The sequence below is a fragment of the Lepisosteus platostomus genome, chromosome 15 (assembly GCF_059453375.1).
Source record: "Lepisosteus platostomus isolate fLepPlt1 chromosome 15, fLepPlt1.hap1, whole genome shotgun sequence".
In the NCBI taxonomy this organism is placed as follows: Eukaryota; Metazoa; Chordata; class Actinopteri; order Semionotiformes; family Lepisosteidae; genus Lepisosteus; species Lepisosteus platostomus.
The window spans coordinates 18,562,127-18,579,084 of NC_142625.1; the positions used below are offsets into that span (position 1 = coordinate 18,562,127).

Here is a 16,958-nt window from a genome sequence, read left to right on the forward strand (position 1 = left end):
GGATCTTGATAATTATGTGCTTATAGTCCAGACACCGATATGTTCCATAAAATGGCACAACTGTGTCAGTTTTCCTATAGTCAAGCAAAGCTGCAAGATGAAGGAACATTATTCTGAACAGCAGAAAGCATTTGAAAATATGCAGTGAATGTTTTCGTCTTGTACCGTTTCGATGTTTTTTTTTTGTTTCTTCGTGCTTGACAGTATGTATAATTCTGTCGTTTCTTTTTTTTTTGTGGTATTTTTGGGCACGTCCAGCTCGAGAGAGATGCCTACGTTCAGGCTCTGGCTCGTTTTACGCTGCTCACGGCCAGCTCCAGCATCACCGAGATGAAACAGAAGAACATCGACACCATCAAGACGCTGATCACTGTGGCGCACACCGACGGGAACTACCTGGGAAACTCCTGGCACGAGGTGAGGGGTGAGGGGAGGGGCTGCGCGCCACTGCCTGCAGGCGTAGCCTAGCTTAATGATGAAAAATACCTTGTGTGCCACCTGCAAGAAGAACTATCGGGAATAGTGTTACTCTTCCTCAATATACTCTGTTATCCTAGGAGCAAGTCCTTTATGATTTTGCATACTATGATTTTTATATGACTATTAGTGTAGAAATATTTATTTGTAATGTGACTCCTTTCACAAACTGCAAAAATAAATGTTAGTAGTAGAATGAGTTGGCTACCAGTGAGGATAAAAAGCCAAGTGCACATTCTACCCTGTTCATACTCCTCCTTCAGCGGGACGGGCTTTTCTTCCTGTTAGTCGTCGGGGTGTGGCTGAGCTGGTGTTTCTACAACGAGCCGAAGCCGCGTTCTCATGCTGGTGGGTTCTCATGCTGGTTCGCCTGCAGATCCTGCGGTGCATCAGCCAGCTGGAACTGGCGCAGCTGATTGGGACGGGCGTCAAGACCCGCTACATCTCCGGCATGGTGCGGGAGAGAGAGGCCAGCATCAAGGGCTTCCCATCGGGCTCAGAGGAGTTCATGCCTTTGGGCTTAGGTAGGAGCATAAAACATCAGGCTTTGTTAACCTCTCATATTACACTTAAGTGGCTGCTCGTACCAGCTTAGCTTAACGCTTATTGATCAGGGGTTAGAGAGTGATGAATATGTCTCAGTGCGCTGGCATTTGGTTGAAAGGGAGTGTCTACCAGGCTACTGACATTTAGTCATCAGTGGTTGTGGGAGAAACTGCCATCTCTTTTTCGACCCTTTGGCAGTACCTATAAATGGAAGTTTTCCTGCAGCTGTGAGTGGCGTTGGACAGACAGCAGCCTTGGAGATCACTCATCGTACAGATCCGTCGTCTTTAATCAGCAGTTGCGCTGGGTTTCTAACTTGCTAAATCCCAAGCCGTAACATATGTTTTAAAACTCATTATGTTGTGGACAGTGAAAACAATATTACGCATTGTTGAAATGATTGCAGCATCTCATGGTAATGTATACTTTAGTGATCTTGTAAGTGACATTTAATATTGTGGGAATTTCCCTTTTTCCCCAGGGAATCTTGTCGGGGGTCCGGATAAGAGGCAGATGGCCAGTATTCAGGAGTCAGTAGGAGAGACCAGCTCACAGAGTGTAGTTGTGGCTGTGGACAGGTATTGATGTTTTAAAACTTTAAACATGAAAGCAAGGAATCTGATCAAACTTAAGTAATAAAAACAGTTTTGCTCATTTCAGCTTTCAATACTGATGCAGCAGAAGTGAAAAATATTCTATAATATTGTAACTTTGCTCATATCTGTGCTAAACAACAGGCAAGATGTGAAATGGTCAGTGTCATGTTTTATTATATGAAGGCCACAATAAATCTGAATTATACAGTATGTGTACATAGGCTGTGCCTTGTGAGTCTTATCTACCTACCTGTTATTTTAGAAAGTCACTCAGTACAATATAAAGTAAGCAGACCCCTACCAAAATATTAGAGGGTGGCATGCTGGATAGGAGTCCTGTACAGCAGTAGCAGTAGCATGCTGTGCTGTAGGAAAAGAGGCTGATAAAAGTGGCCTCACATGAAACATGGTTGATCTACATGCCTCTGGACCATTGCTGAAGATAACAGACATGCCTAATGTGAAACTCCAGGCAGGATAATGGGTTTACAAGCAGTGATGAGTACATAAACATCGATAGAAAGCACAGTTCAGAAGCTGAAGTGAGCTGCTGTGCATGTCCATGGACATGAACATGCAGATGTCCATGATGAGCAGAATCAATACCACAAAATATTGTAGCTGATGATAGATCAACCCTCTATTATAGCAGTTCTGTACTTTTCTTTATGTTTTATACACGTACATTGTGTGTGTGTAAGTATTAGATATACTGTAGGTACACAGTCTTTACTGCCTATGGAAAGAGTCATGATTTATTGTTTTCTCTTTAAGAATATTCACCGGATCCACGAGACTCGATGGCAATGCAATTGGTATGTATTTTACAATTGAACTCTTAATAAAGGTAAACGTTTACATTTCTTATATAGGCAGGGAGTGAGCTCCGGAGTTGTGGAGCAAGACTGCTGAAAGTGTGCCCTGAGACTCTTGTACCTACAAGAAAATATTACTTAAGGCGTGCTCAGCAGAGTGTACGGCCCTGCTTTGTACAGGATTAATGAGAGGCACTAAGCATTGCAGTGATTTGCTGTGTAGGGCTTTAAGAGTTAAAAGTCAGATTTTGAATTGAAGTTTGTAATAAGGAGCCAGTGAAGATGTCCGAATTTGGCGGATGTGGTCACAGAGCCTGTTTGAAGTCAAACAGCCGAGATACAGGTCATTTGACCATTCTTGACCAAAGAATATGGCGAGTCTTGTAAATGTAAAGAGGTCAGGATTAAGCTAAGACATTAATCTGCCCTCCACATCACAAATTCAAAAACTGTCCTTGATGTCACTTCTTCATTGGGATAAATGGAAAGCCAGCATTAAGCAATTTATTTTGAAATTTGCTGCTGGTGGCTAGTCGAAAGCTGTGAAGTAGTCCAAGCCTGTTAAGGATCGCGCGCTGACTGGCGGTTCTGTGTGTGCCGCAGTTGATTTTGTGCACTGGCTGTGCGCTGTGTCGATGGACGAGCTGGCCTCCCCGCATCACCCTCGCATGTTCAGCCTGCAGAAGATTGTGGAGATCTCGTACTACAACATGAACCGCATCAGGCTGCAGTGGTCCAGGATCTGGCAGGTCATCGGCGATCATTTTAATAAGGTATGTGGGCAGAGTGAGTGACAGCATGTGAGGGCTATCAGTGGACTTGAAGACCTTGTGAGTCTATTCAGAAAAATATTCAGAAAGGAACATCACCACGCTGCCTGCTGGCCAAGTGTCCTGCTTATAACTTGGGATTTTCTAAACAAATCTTATTTGATCTTATTAACCATCGATTAATGGTAGTGCTCCTCCAGGACAGATGTTGTCATAGGGTTTTTACCAGGTGTTCATTGACTAAGGCCTCTTCTTGAGTGCTTGGAAGCACAATGCTCCAGTTGTCACACTGTGACCCAGTTGTTTGCATTACTGTGTATTGCGCTGAGCCTCAAGCCCTTTTGTTCATGGACATGTCTGTAAGAATCCTGTAATGCATGCCAGTTGACAAAAGAGTCGAGATGATTTGCTTGATCGTGACAAGAGCCACGCGGGCCCCTCTCCTTGGTGACCTTTCGGATGTCCTCCTGTAGCGATGGGGGGGGGTTACTGGTTCCGCAGCCGGTCTTTAGTGCTCTTCTGATTTGTCTCCGAGGTTGGCTGTAACCCGAATGAGGATGTGGCCATCTTCGCCGTGGACTCCCTGAGGCAACTGTCCATGAAGTTCTTGGAAAAGGGAGAGCTGGCAAACTTCCGCTTCCAAAAGGACTTCCTCCGGCCCTTTGAGCACATCATGAAGAAAAACAGGTGAAGGGTGCCGGGGGATATCGGCGTGCTGTGTGTGCTGTCTGACGTTTTCTTTTTTTTATGTTCTCGCGTTTTGCCTTGCACTGTTGATCTGCTTGTTGAGAGAGGGTGATCAGACAATTGAAGGACAAATTGCAGAGGAGTGTATTGCCATATGAATATGCACACTGGAGTTCTTATTCGTGTCCATCTTTCAGGACATGCACAGCACAACGGATGAGGCAGTACAACAGGCAACACTATGTAATGTAGACAGTACATTACAAAGCAGTACATAATGAATAGTGATAATATGTACATAAAGTCATTCAATAACTAGAGCAAACAATACGTGGAAGAAGAAAATTGTGGTAGTGAACACCATGGTAGTCCAAATCAAAAGAGCATAGTGCAGAGGGGCATTGAGTTCTGGGGCATTGCAGTTAGCTGTTTATGATGGTGTAAATCTTTGATTGATGGTAAATCACATCCTAGTATCCTCTGTGTCTTTGCCACAACTCTTTGTAGAATGTCTTTGTCATGTACGGTAGTATTGGTGTACTCAAACCACTAGTGACTGTAGACTAGTGAATTGTGACTGTTAACTGGTGTGTATTGTCCAAGGACTACTGAATAGTGTCAATACGGTAAATTTAACATTCACTTGAAATTGGAAGTTGTTCATAACTTACAAACGTGTAATGTCCACTTCAAGACAGTCTCTGGTGAGAAGATGACATTCTAATTCTTGCCTTAAAAAACCATTCTGAATTTTGAAGGTTGTAACGTTGCCTTGTAGGTCTCCTACGATCCGCGATATGGTGATCAGGTGCATCGCCCAGATGGTCAATTCTCAGGCTGCCAATATCCGGTCTGGGTGGAAGAACATCTTCTCCGTCTTCCACCAGGCTGCCTCTGACCACGACGAGACTATAGTGGAGCTGGCCTTCCAGACTACTGGACACATTGTCGGTAATTCGCACACATCGGCCATCGATTGCAATTGTTAAAAAAATAATAAATAAAAATAATGAATAAGTCAAAAGATCCAGAAAGCATATAAAGAGTGTATATATATATATTTTCTCGTAGTGTGGTTTTTGGCTGAAAAAATGTCATTTGTGATTGAACAGACATGACAGCCCTTCTCCCTTTACTCTGTTAAACTTGCGGTTTCCTGTATTACATTAAACATTACATGAGGGAAATCTGGAAAGTACTGCTGTTGCTTTGCCATGCCCACAAACACCTACTACAGGAACTTCTAATGCAATGCTGTATTACCCCAAGTGCCTTTAAGGGCTGTATGGAAATGTGTGGATGTAAAGTGTCAGAAACACATGAATACAATTTCAAAATGCTTTCAGCAGTCACATAGAATTCAGCCTGCTCGCATATTGAGATAGCTGCTTTTCACATTTACCAGCAGTGCCACAAGCTGTTTTAATTCCATCCATCATTTTCTGAAGATTAATCTGCTTCAGCTGTACAAAGACAACTAAAACATAAAATATCTGTATCAAGCGAAGGTACTGTATACAGCTACGAGGAAGGGAGTCATAAAAACATTTCTTTAGTTGTGTTTATTGTGTTGGTACGCTCAAAACAAATGTTAAGGTTTTGGAAGACTACAGCCTTTTTAGCTCCTTATATCAGAAATTGGATTGTTTGTTGCTCCTATCAGTATAAGTAGCACATAAACAATTAAAATTATAAAACAAATGGTGTATGCATGTTACAAAAACTGCAGGAACAGTTGATTCCTAGATGTGTGTGATATAAATCCTGTGAATAATGAAAAGTTGAAAAGAAAATATTGGTAATATACAACATTTTCATAACAAATAGAAAAAGGACAGTGCAACGGCGTAGTGTTGCTGCCTGACCAATCTTGGGAACTGAATTTGCTTATGGCTCAGTGCCTTCTGTGTGGAGTTTATGTGTTCTCCCCTAAGACCACATGGGAATATGCCTGGAGCTCTGGGTTCATCCCACAGTCCAAAGACATTGTTTTCCTGTGCATGTGTGAGTGTGCATTCCTTTGCCTGCCTATACAGCTCTGGCCCACAGCAAGCCTATATTGGGCTAAAAGGCTTTAGGAAACGGATGAAAGGAAAAATAGACTCGGATTTCTTCAGTGGCTTCCTCAGACATTGATGACTCTCCTCCTCGTCATCTGTCCCCTCTTGTTTTTCCCACCTCCAGTGAGCACCTATCAGAAGCATTTTGCCGCAGCGATTGATTCATTCCAGGACGCGGTCAAGTGTCTTTCCGAGTTTGTTTGCAATGCGGCCTTCCCTGACACCAGCATGGAGGCCATACGGCTCATTCGCCACTGTGCGAAATACGTTTCGGAGAGGCCGCAGGTGAGTGCCGTCCGGTGTTTCAGTGTCTGAGCGGCTGATGGGGGGAGCACTGACCAGCAGTGCTTTGTTGTCTAGGTTTTTCCCAACTTTTCTGATTTCTTATCTTCTGATAAGATTTTATTTGATGCCTTATCTAGAGGTTTAGAAATTTTTTTTTGAACCGTTACATATGAGGAAAAACTGCTACAGTGACTGCTGAGGGGTGGAAATTTCAAGAAACCACTTTTTTTCAAGTGGTTTTGGTGGTGTGGATGCCTTCAATGTAACACCTTGTGCTTTGGTGACGGTGGAGGCTTACATACTCACCATTTATATGACAGCACGTCCCAAAAACTCAAAAACTGCCCCGGTTCTTTGCCTTCACTTTACCTGTGGAACTTGTAGTTTCACATGACTATTTGAAAAGACGAATTATTTTGAGATAATTGGATGAGAGATCTTCACAGTCCTTCATCGACAGCGGATCAGCAGTGAAACTTGACCTAAAAGATCACGGGTGAAAGCTAATTGGGAGAGAGCACTATGGGCCACTATTTTCCTATAAAAAGGTGGTTGGTGCCAGTGGAATGGTATTTTGTTTTATGCTTCCCAGGCCTTGCGTGAATACACCAGTGACGACATGAATGTGGCCCCGGGGGACCGGGTTTGGGTTCGAGGGTGGTTCCCCATTCTTTTTGAGCTGTCCTGCATTATAAACCGCTGCAAGCTGGACGTGCGAACACGGTAAGAGCCTCAGAACTGATCCCCTGGGCTTTGTGGGACACTCTGTGAGGACAGATTAAAAGGCATCTAAAAATACCTGTTGGGAAGAGGGGCATTTGTAGGAAAAAAACTTTCAACCTCTTGATCAAGTGCCATGTTTGTTGCAGTTTAGCGGACTCTTTAAGAAAATATACATGAGTGTGAAGTATCTGGTGCTGTGAGACATGCCAGATTTTCTTAAACTTATTTATGTTTCCAAATGTGTGGGTAAGTGGTTTGCAACTCCAGTTCTTCAGATAGTTAAGTACTCTCAACCTGCCATGGACAGGGGCCTGACAGTGATGTTTGAGATCATGAAGAGTTACGGACACACCTTCGAGAAGCACTGGTGGCACGATCTCTTCAGGATCGTGTTCAGGATTTTTGACAACATGAAGCTTCCTGAGCAGCAGACTGAGGTACTGTATGCGCTCTTCCTAGATAACCTGCAACAAGGTTCCCAGGTCCTTTTGCATATAAGGTTTACCAAAAAAATGTATTCCCTTGCTCGAAACCCACAGACTGCATGATGAAAGTTACTGCATAACATGTGATGAGTAGTATACAGTATAAAACCCTGCTTTTCAAGAATGTTAAACCACTCTTTCTCATTGACGCTGCCCTAGTTACTAGTTGGTATTTGGGCATGGTGTCATCTGGTTTATCTGTAACCAAAATTATCTGTCTTACAAGCTAGAGGGTAGATAAAGAGATACTTTCAAGTCGTTCTTGTTTGTACAGTACTCTTATGTGGGAATTATTTGCATTGGTAAAGAAATATGACTTCAAGAATTGGTTACTGTACAAATTGTGGCGGTGCAGTCAGATGCTTTCTTTCAGCTTCAAAGCATGATGGATTAGCCCCATTTCTGTATTTTTTTTAATTTCTTTTCAAGTTATCATAATGAACTATTATAAGAATCATCTGGGGAATTACTTGCCCCGATGTGTCCGTTCAAAGAAACAAACCAACATGCTGCTGAAGTTATGTTTCCTGCTGTTTTCAGAAAACTGAGTGGATGACTACAACATGCAACCACGCCCTTTATGCCATCTGTGATGTGTTTACTCAGTTTTATGACCCTCTAAGCGATGTCCTGCTCCCAGATATTTTTACACAGATACAGTGGTGTGTCTCACAGGGTGAGTAATACAGGATTGCATTTCTTCTTTGATAAAAGAAGAAGCTTTGAGATTTTTAACAATTGTCAGCCACCAGAATACATGCGGACACTTTCGTAGTGTCAAAGAGTTTCCCTTGAAAACAAAATCAAAGCCATATGTGGAAGTTTTTTTTTTTTAGAATTTGAGATTAATCTTTTAACACCAGAAATACTAGCCTTTGTTTCACCAGCATGACACAGCATATGCTCCACAAAACGGTGCACAACACTACCAAGAGGAACTGAAGTGTTTTACCACGGTACATTTGTAAAAATCTGGTGTTGTGTATCAGAAACAAATCTTGAAAATGAAACTGTAAATTCTTAATTTACATTTTCCACCCTTCAGCTGTTTAATGCTACATATTTTCACTTTCAAAAAGAGAACAGACCAATTACGGTCTGTGACATATGTTCCAAACCAAATTAAAGCAGATTAAATTTCAGTTTTCTCACTGTAGAAATTTTAAAATTAATTGGCAACCAGATGAAGGATTACCCACAATGCCATTACCCTCTGAAAACAAGACATTTAATTATGAGCTTTCCATACAGCACCTCAATTATGGTTTTAATTTAAAAAAAAATATTTTCCTAAATCAGAAAAATAAATACATCTAATTAAATAAATCTAATATTTATCTCACACCCAGGTGTACACATTTTTCATTCTCATGCAATTTATGAAGTCAAAGATTTAACAGCATTAAAATTCTATTCAAAATAAAATTTCAAATCCTCACAGACTAGGTGAAGTAAGCAAGTGAAATGCGATAATGGAACTTCTTCCAGTAAACCATGGTCGGTATTTCCCACATGAAGACACACCTGTGTTTGCTTTCAGATCATTAACGCAGTGTAGGGATCTCCTGGAACAGTGAGCCTCTGTAATAAGCGTGATTGCAGACGTGGAGAACTAGAAGCCTGAAATGTGATTCTGTTCCAGATAACGAGCAGTTGGCTCGATCGGGGACAAACTGCCTGGAGAACCTGGTCATTCTGAATGGGGAGAAGTTCAGCCCAGAGGTTTGGGAGCACACCTGTCTCTGTATGCTGGACATCTTCCACAACACCAGCCCCCATGTGTAAGTGCCAGCCCCTGCCTTAATATTGTAAAGCTGTTCTCCTGAAGGGCTCCTCAGGGCCCGCTGGGGAGACTCACCAGGGTCCCCTATTGTGGAAACACAGTGCATGAGAAAAGCTGTGCTGTACACGTGAGACTGAAAGCTTCTCCCCTTTTATTAAGATTTAAAATGACAGGTGCGACACTTAAACAGGTACAGTAGGTCTGGCAATCGCCAAATCCAGTTCTGATCCAGCCATGTCATTTCCTCTGTCTAGCTTGCTAACGTGGAGACCTGCCAGCCAGGAAGAGGACACTGGAGAGAAACACATGGTATGTGATTAGATTCGATTCATTTTTATTAGGTCTGCTTGTGAAAGTTAAGAGTGGACCTTAAGATTCACATGGAGGACACTGAATGGTCTAGCCCCCAGTTATCTTCAAGACTATTTGCATGAGTGTTCTTCAGCATAATCTCACGTTAAGTGTTTAAAGACCAGACTCCCCGCAGTGGACTTACAGCATCACTGTGGTGCTACACAGTAGAAGGCTCTGTCTGTGGAGCTCACCATCCTCAACCATTAGGAGACTGTCTGACCATCTAACATTTTTAAAACTTGTCTTAAAGACCAGTCTTTCATTTTCCTTTTCAACATTTGACGTTCTTTAGATTTCTTTATTTTTTCTTTTTACTTAAGCTACATGTGTGCTGTTGTGCAGTGCTTTGAGTTTCTAGGTCAGTGCTCATGAAGTTGTACTGCTTTTATTATTCAATAATAAAAGTGTTTAATATTGAAGGATGTGGAAGTGGACTCTCATTCTCAAAGCAGCTACGAAAGGAATCTTTCTGATAGAGGTCAGAGCCAAATGTCCAATGCCAGTGATGAGACCTGGAAAGGAAAATCCTATGCTAGTAAGTTGTTTGGGGGTTTGTCTTTCCCTTTTTTTTTGCATCTTTTAAAATAGCAGATTTTGTTCCGAAAAGGTCCAGCCTTCAAGGAGAAGCATGGATTGTGCAATGCAACGAAATATGAAACCACGTTTTACAGCAATTTTAATAATAATAATTCTATTGTTATCAGGCTGTTGACCTACCTCATAGCTCTTGTTTTATTCCTTTACTGTCAATACTAACCTAATATGCAGCCTTTTCTCCAAATAACCAAGGTATTTTTTTCTTGAATTTCAATACTTAAAATCCACATTTCGTGCAGCCATTTGCTATTTCCTCACACAAGACTGCCACTGTAGAGTGCATTGCCTTTATGCAGTATTTTATGAAGAAATGTTAACTGTGCTCTTCTTGTGAGTTTTTATTGACCACTGGTGTGCATGCTACCAGACTTTTAATGAATGCATCGCATGCGAGCAATTGTTTCACTTTTGTAGCGGTAGCTTAGAATATTCCCTTAGTGGGGGGATCTATATCTGACTCTTTCACCTTGAGTTCATAATCAGAAATATGCACACAGTGTTGTTGGAAAATAAATGTTAGTGTATATATCAGCTCTGTGCCTTATTGTGGCAGGTTGGGACATGAGGATGAAGGGATTACAGTAGCGCCCAGCCTGATACTAACGTTTGTTTTCTAGCTGTTGTAAAAAGGCACACTGGGTGTCAATGTATGAATTATATCATTAGTGACAGTTTCTGTGTACATTCTCACATGGGTATAATTAGTTGTGTTTCTTTGGCATATTAAGGGCTAGCACAGTGATAGTGGTTGTTGCGATTTTGTAGCAGTCACAAGATTTACAATGACAGTCTTGTTGATGGTTAGTCTTGGAAAAACATTGAATAAAGTCTCCTGTATGTCTATTGCCATTGTGGGTTCTGGCATCTGCAGGTCCCTGGTACTTGATAGTCAAGTTTGGAGTGCGTCGTTCTTTTTATACGTTTTTTATATCTGTGAAAAACACAAAACGTGAAAGTGCGGATTGAGTTAAATGGAAACTAGAATCCATGTTCTGTCAAAGTGATTAATTGAATCAATTGAATAATATAATAAGAGTTCAGGTTAGGAACTGAAGGAAATAAATCCCATAAATTAAAAGCAGATCCAGTTAAAGACAAACACTACAAAGATTTGCAAATACAGGTCAAAAAACGAATTAGACCAATAGGGAGATGGAAAAAGTTTTTTAGTAGTACAACAGTTAAAGAACAGTAAAGGAAGTAGTAAAGTCTCTTTACCATTATCATTTGGAAGATAAAAGGGAAATTCCTAATCTGTTAGATGAATGGTTTAATTTCTTTTTCTTGACCAAGGGAAAAAAAATCATGTTTAGGAAAGACTTAGTTCTCTTATAAATGATATCAGAATGGAACAAATGGTAGTATCACGTGTACTAGGACCTCTTGCATTAAATCAGCATTCAGGTTTAGATGAACTGTCAATTGTATTGGAGTAAATGATGAATCTCATTTATAGACCATGAACAGAATTTCTTCATCAAGTCAGTACATGAGTAATTTGAGTGAACATTTCCAAATGTAGCGCCCAACCGCTAATAGGTAGTCACAGAACAACAAGTCTAACTTCTGTTACATATAATACAAATTAATTAGCATGGATGATGTAAAGTGTTAACTCCATGATCTGATTCTAATCCAGTTAGACTAGAGGACTGTTCTAAAGGTGTGCCGTGTTTGAGGTCTTACGGGCCTGCAGTCCACGTTTATACAGCTGATGACTTTTCTTTTCATATCTGCTAGAAATAGCAGACCAGAAGCTGTTTGCTTGGCTGCTCATCAAGTGTGTGGTGCAGCTGGAGCTCATTCAGACGATTGACAACATCGTCTTCTACCCGGCCACCAGCAAGAAGGAGGATGCGGACAACATGACTGCTGCTCAGGTGAAGGAGGGGGCGGCTCTGCGGTAGAGGGACGGGCACTTTCTCAGAAATGTTTCAGTGTGGCCCTGAGCTCCTGTGCTTCAGGATTTCCTCATCCCTAACATCCCATGTGTCTTCTTTTCATCTGAGCAACTCTAAGCTCCTCTGCCTTGTTTAACCCTTAATAGCACAACAGCAGTGTCCACCCCAGTGCCATCATGGAGACTGGTGCACTGGGGTGTAGGAGGTGCGGATGGGGTGTTAAGCCGAGATCCCGACTCCTTACTCATTAAAGGTCCTGTGGCCCTGTTTGTAACAGTTAAACCCAGTGTCCTGACTGCATTCATGGGACCTCTTTCTCTTGCCTATCTGAGTTTACCACTTCATTCACTTAGTGTGCTAAGCTAGGAAACCTCGCACTTCTCCACCTGATGTAGCATGTTCCTCAGGTGACTGCTACCCCTCAGTGCTGGATGAAGTGGTCATCTCCAATCTTTTTCAATTTCGGAATCCTTTGGGACAAAAAGCACTATATGATTAATCAATAAATAACAAAAGGGATTAGAATTATTTTGATTTGGGTCTTTTTTAGTCTGTTTTTGTCCTGTCATTCAGAACATTCTTCTTAACGTCAGGTTAGACAGTCAGTCCCAGTCCTTACAGGTTCTGTGGTTTTGTTTCTTCCAGCCCTGATCTTAATATTTAATTTAATTATTTGGTAAGAAGTCAGATCATGTTTTTAGGTCTTCAACAGTTACTAATTAAAATGTAACTGCAAAATTTGACTTTTGGTATTTGAAATAATATAATAGCGGTCTGTTTTGAAGCAAAGCATTCAAGTCCTCATTTTCTACGCAGTCTCAAACTCATTAATAACTGAAAAAAAATGTAATTAAGCAAATACTGTAGGTAAACAAAAGGGTTCAATAAGTACTGATTAAAGTTATTCAAATGGAATGGACCCCAAAATATAGAGTTGAAAATCAAGAGTAAGAGACCAAACGTTAATTTATTATGGGAAGTCTTACAAATTTCAAACAATCAAATTCCAGTTATAAGCAAGACATGTGAGCGATATGTTTTGTCCATTTTAAAATGATTATTAAAGTGCCAGATTTATATTTGCTCCCATTTATATACAGATGCAAATCTAGACAGCACTGTACTGGAAAAGACAAGTGAGAAATTCTTTATGAAACAGCCTTTGTAAACATTTGCTTGGCTGGTTTGCCTGGATACTTTACTAAGCCACTCACAAGGACAGTTCGGTGTTCAGTGAGCTTTGAAGTCTCCTACAGAAATATCACAGCTCCATAGGCAAACTTGCACACCCGAGACTGTTTGACCTGGAGGGTGCCTGTGCCTGTGTCTGGGACTGTATCGCCGTGCCCTAGTGATCCCGGCGGCTGGCTCTGTGTTTCAGAGGGATGCTCTGGATGAGGGAGCTCCGGAGGAGGTGGGAAGCCAGGGGATGTACAGATACATGTCCTCTCTGCACCTCTTCAAGCTGCTGGACTGCCTGCTGGAATCCCATTCTTTCGCCAAGGCGTTCAACTCCAACAACGAGCAGAGGACTGCTCTTTGGAGAGCAGGTGGGAGATTGAAATTGGTGGAAGCCTATCTGTGCAGCATAATGTCTGCATCGGACTTCAGCTTCAACTCCAGCCCATTCGCCCAGCGGGTTTCAAAGAGCTCTGTAAATCCTGCCTTTGGCCCTAGAAGAAGAGTTATCCTTCAGGATTATTTGACTTGTATTCGTGGGTGCCTGTAGTGATTGGACTTTACAGAACCCATCACAGAGTTTGTATATGGCACTCTGTGCGCGTTTTTCCATCTCATTCTGTCAAGCCCTAGGTGTAAGTTCATCACATGGAGCTGAAGCAGTTCCATCGATAGATCTCAGTGATGTAAATAACTGTGGTCCTACCTTTTCTCCTTTTAGGGCCAGGTACTGTTTTCCTTTATTGAGTGAGTCATGTTTTCAGAAAACAAAACTATTAAAACTATACAAAAAATAGAAAAACAAAACACATAGAAATATTTTGTACTGAGGACATGATTACAGATGTGAGTCATTGAATGCTGTGTAGGATTTTAATTAATGGCGGATAGCAGATTAAATGCGGTGAGTGTTGCTCAGCTTCTTCTACTGCCAGGTGCTTTGCAGTACAACGTTTGTCCGAAGGCAAATGTATTTGTGGGTGGGTAAGTTGGAGCTGCACATATCTCCTGAGTGGGACAGCGGCTGAGTCCATCCATCCATTTTCTAACAGCTTAATCCAATTCACGGTAGTGAGGGAACCGGAGCCTATCCCGGCAATCAGCGGGTACAGGGCAGGGTACGCCCTGGGCAAGACGCCAGTCCCTCCCAGGGGGCACATGGACGCACACACTCACACCAGGGCCAATTTTCCCCGAAGCCAATTAGCCCACCGGTATGTCATTGGACTGTGCGAGAAAACTCGAGCACCTAGAGCAAAGCCATGTGAAATCGGCGCCAACATCAAAACTCTACACAGACAGCACCCCAGGTCTGCAATTGATCCCAGGGCCCCTGCTCAGTGAGCCAGCAGTGACAACCACCATGCCACCTGGGAGCTGAGGTCACTGGGTCTGTGCATGATGGTCCCAAAAAAAGATTGACATGCTCTGCACAAGATTGCAAGAACTTAATAATGCAGTCTGGATGCACCCTTAGTGGTGAATGTAATGAAGTAATAGGCACTGCAGGTAAGGTCTGCAAATATTTATAAATTGAGAGTATATGTATAACCAGGAGTAATGAAAACACTAACTTGGAATTTTACTGTCTCTGGCCCAAACCAAACATATCTCATCTTTTTTTAGCAGATCTCTACATACCAAGGCTTCCTGGTGGGCTGTACAGAAAAACAAAAAGCTAGTTTGAGCTCCCGAGTTTGACCTCTCCCGTTATTAGCCAATAATTAGGGTCGGCACATTATTCTCAGTGTTTTTAATCAGTATCCTTCTGAAGCTCTGTGTAAGAACCACAGCTCTGCAGTTGTCTGAGAAGGGACACATGACCCATTACTATGGGCTCCAGGAATGTGCTCTGTAATGTTCTTGAATGTGGACAAGCAGGAGGGGAAGTCACTGCAGCTAAGGATCTGTGGCTGTGGATGGAAGGTTGCTGGTTCGTATCCCGCAGCCGGCAGAGGAGTCCTGCCCCGTTGGGCCCCTGTGCAAGGCCCTTAATCCCAGATGCTCCAGGGCCGCCGTATAAATGGCTGACCCTGCGCTCTGACCCCAAGCTTCTCTCCCTGTCTGTGTGTCTCATGGACAGCAAGTTGGGGTATGCGAAAAGACAAAATTCCTGATACAAGAAATTGTATATGGCCAATAAAGTGATCTAATACTGCAACAAGCTTTCAGTCATTCATCAGCTCACCAGCAGTTTTCCCTGCAAAACCAACTATTCTGCTGAAGTGCAACAGTTCCCAATCTGCTTTTAGCTGTTTTTAGCTTTTTTTTTTTTGCAGGATTCAAGGGGAAATCAAAGCCCAATCTGTTGAAACAGGAGACCAGCAGCTTGGCCTGCTGTTTGCGCATTCTGTTCAGAATGTACATGGATGACAAGCTGAAGGATTCCTGGAGTGCCATACAGGGGCGACTCCTTCGGTGAGTCTGGAAACTGGAGTACTACAAAAATGGAGGTTTATTCACTGAAGCCTATAACCAGTCAGCGTCTTTTGTTCAAATGCATTTAGCTCAAGGACAGCTGTTGATTGAAAACAATTATCCAATATGTACCTACTGTATTGTTCATCTTTGCTAATTTTTCATGTTTTTTTTTCATTTAAGATTATTGTCAATTATTCATCCATCTGGAATCCGTATGGATTTTCTAATCCATAGTAACATGAAGAATTAATCCAAGTGATGTTTACATTGATCTTCTAATCATTCAAATTTTGTTGTGTCATTTCTGGACCCACAATTACCCCCTCATGCTCTAATCAGGGGTCTTGTTCAAAGAGTGGCAGCAGCACAAAATCTGGATACGCCCTGGATGGGATGCCAGTTGATCGTGGGGCACTCTCCGATACAGACACAAATATGCACATACTTGCACCAGGACCAATTTTCCCAGAAGCCAATGAGCCAACCAGTAATTCTTCGGACTGTGGGAGAAAACCAGGGCACCTGGAGGAAACCCATACAAATTCAGGGAAAATATACAAACTCCACATAGATAGCACCCCAGGAATTGAACCCAGGGCAGCAATACTGGCCACTGTGCCAGTTATGGCTCAGATTTGGTCATCTGAGGGTTGACGAACGGTTGAGTGGATTCCAAGTCAGCCGTCTGGACTACTTGGTTGATAGATTCTTGCGGGCTAGTAGTATGATTAGGCTGACAGCGATTTCTCCGCTGTAGAATCATGGAGTGATGATAATAAGCAAGGGATTCATGCATCTGTTGTATAGCAGTCCCATACTGATATACTGTATAAAGCAAGCAGAATAACATGATTTTCAGATCCTTGTTTTAAAGGTTTTGCCTGCATTCTTATGCGTCTGTAACACTGAGAAATAGTTTCTTTGGTTAAAAACCTGTCTGGTGTTTTGTCAGCTTGTGCTCTGAGCTGTGTCTTGCAAAATTGAATTTCAGATGCTTGTACACCGATCGGGGTTTGTATGAATTGATGTGTTTTATTGCTTTAACAGAGCTAGAACTGAAAGTGTAAACCTCAAATAGCTGTGGGCTAAAGAGGCTTTCCTCAACTTTGTCTCCTCAGGGTGTGCAGCGAAGCTCTAGCGTACTTCATCACCCTGACTTCAGAGAGCCACCGAGAGGCCTGGACCAGCCTACTGCTCCTCCTCCTCACCAAGACACTGAAGCTCACCGATGACAAGGTAGCCCTTCCTGCCTCGGGCTCTCTCCCACTCGAGTGACACG

General features: G+C 42.3%; 1 protein-coding gene across 1 annotated transcript in view; it reads left to right on the forward strand.

Annotated features, from left to right (window-relative positions):
* The window catches only part of LOC148648133 (brefeldin A-inhibited guanine nucleotide-exchange protein 2-like), a 44,494-nt gene that overhangs the window by 22,222 nt on the left and 5,314 nt on the right, over nucleotides 1-16,958 (forward strand). Inside the window, exons 21-38 of the mRNA XM_088607420.1 lie at nucleotides 259-417; nucleotides 854-1,001; nucleotides 1,505-1,601; nucleotides 2,394-2,434; nucleotides 3,038-3,207; nucleotides 3,740-3,891; nucleotides 4,670-4,842; nucleotides 6,076-6,236; nucleotides 6,829-6,959; nucleotides 7,267-7,396; nucleotides 7,985-8,120; nucleotides 9,087-9,225; nucleotides 9,482-9,536; nucleotides 10,002-10,116; nucleotides 11,919-12,058; nucleotides 13,461-13,629; nucleotides 15,538-15,676; nucleotides 16,798-16,915. Coding sequence (XP_088463546.1) covers nucleotides 259-417; nucleotides 854-1,001; nucleotides 1,505-1,601; nucleotides 2,394-2,434; nucleotides 3,038-3,207; nucleotides 3,740-3,891; nucleotides 4,670-4,842; nucleotides 6,076-6,236; nucleotides 6,829-6,959; nucleotides 7,267-7,396; nucleotides 7,985-8,120; nucleotides 9,087-9,225; nucleotides 9,482-9,536; nucleotides 10,002-10,116; nucleotides 11,919-12,058; nucleotides 13,461-13,629; nucleotides 15,538-15,676; nucleotides 16,798-16,915 — 2,373 coding nt within the window. The remainder of the gene's footprint in view (nucleotides 1-258; nucleotides 418-853; nucleotides 1,002-1,504; nucleotides 1,602-2,393; nucleotides 2,435-3,037; nucleotides 3,208-3,739; nucleotides 3,892-4,669; nucleotides 4,843-6,075; nucleotides 6,237-6,828; nucleotides 6,960-7,266; nucleotides 7,397-7,984; nucleotides 8,121-9,086; nucleotides 9,226-9,481; nucleotides 9,537-10,001; nucleotides 10,117-11,918; nucleotides 12,059-13,460; nucleotides 13,630-15,537; nucleotides 15,677-16,797; nucleotides 16,916-16,958) is intronic.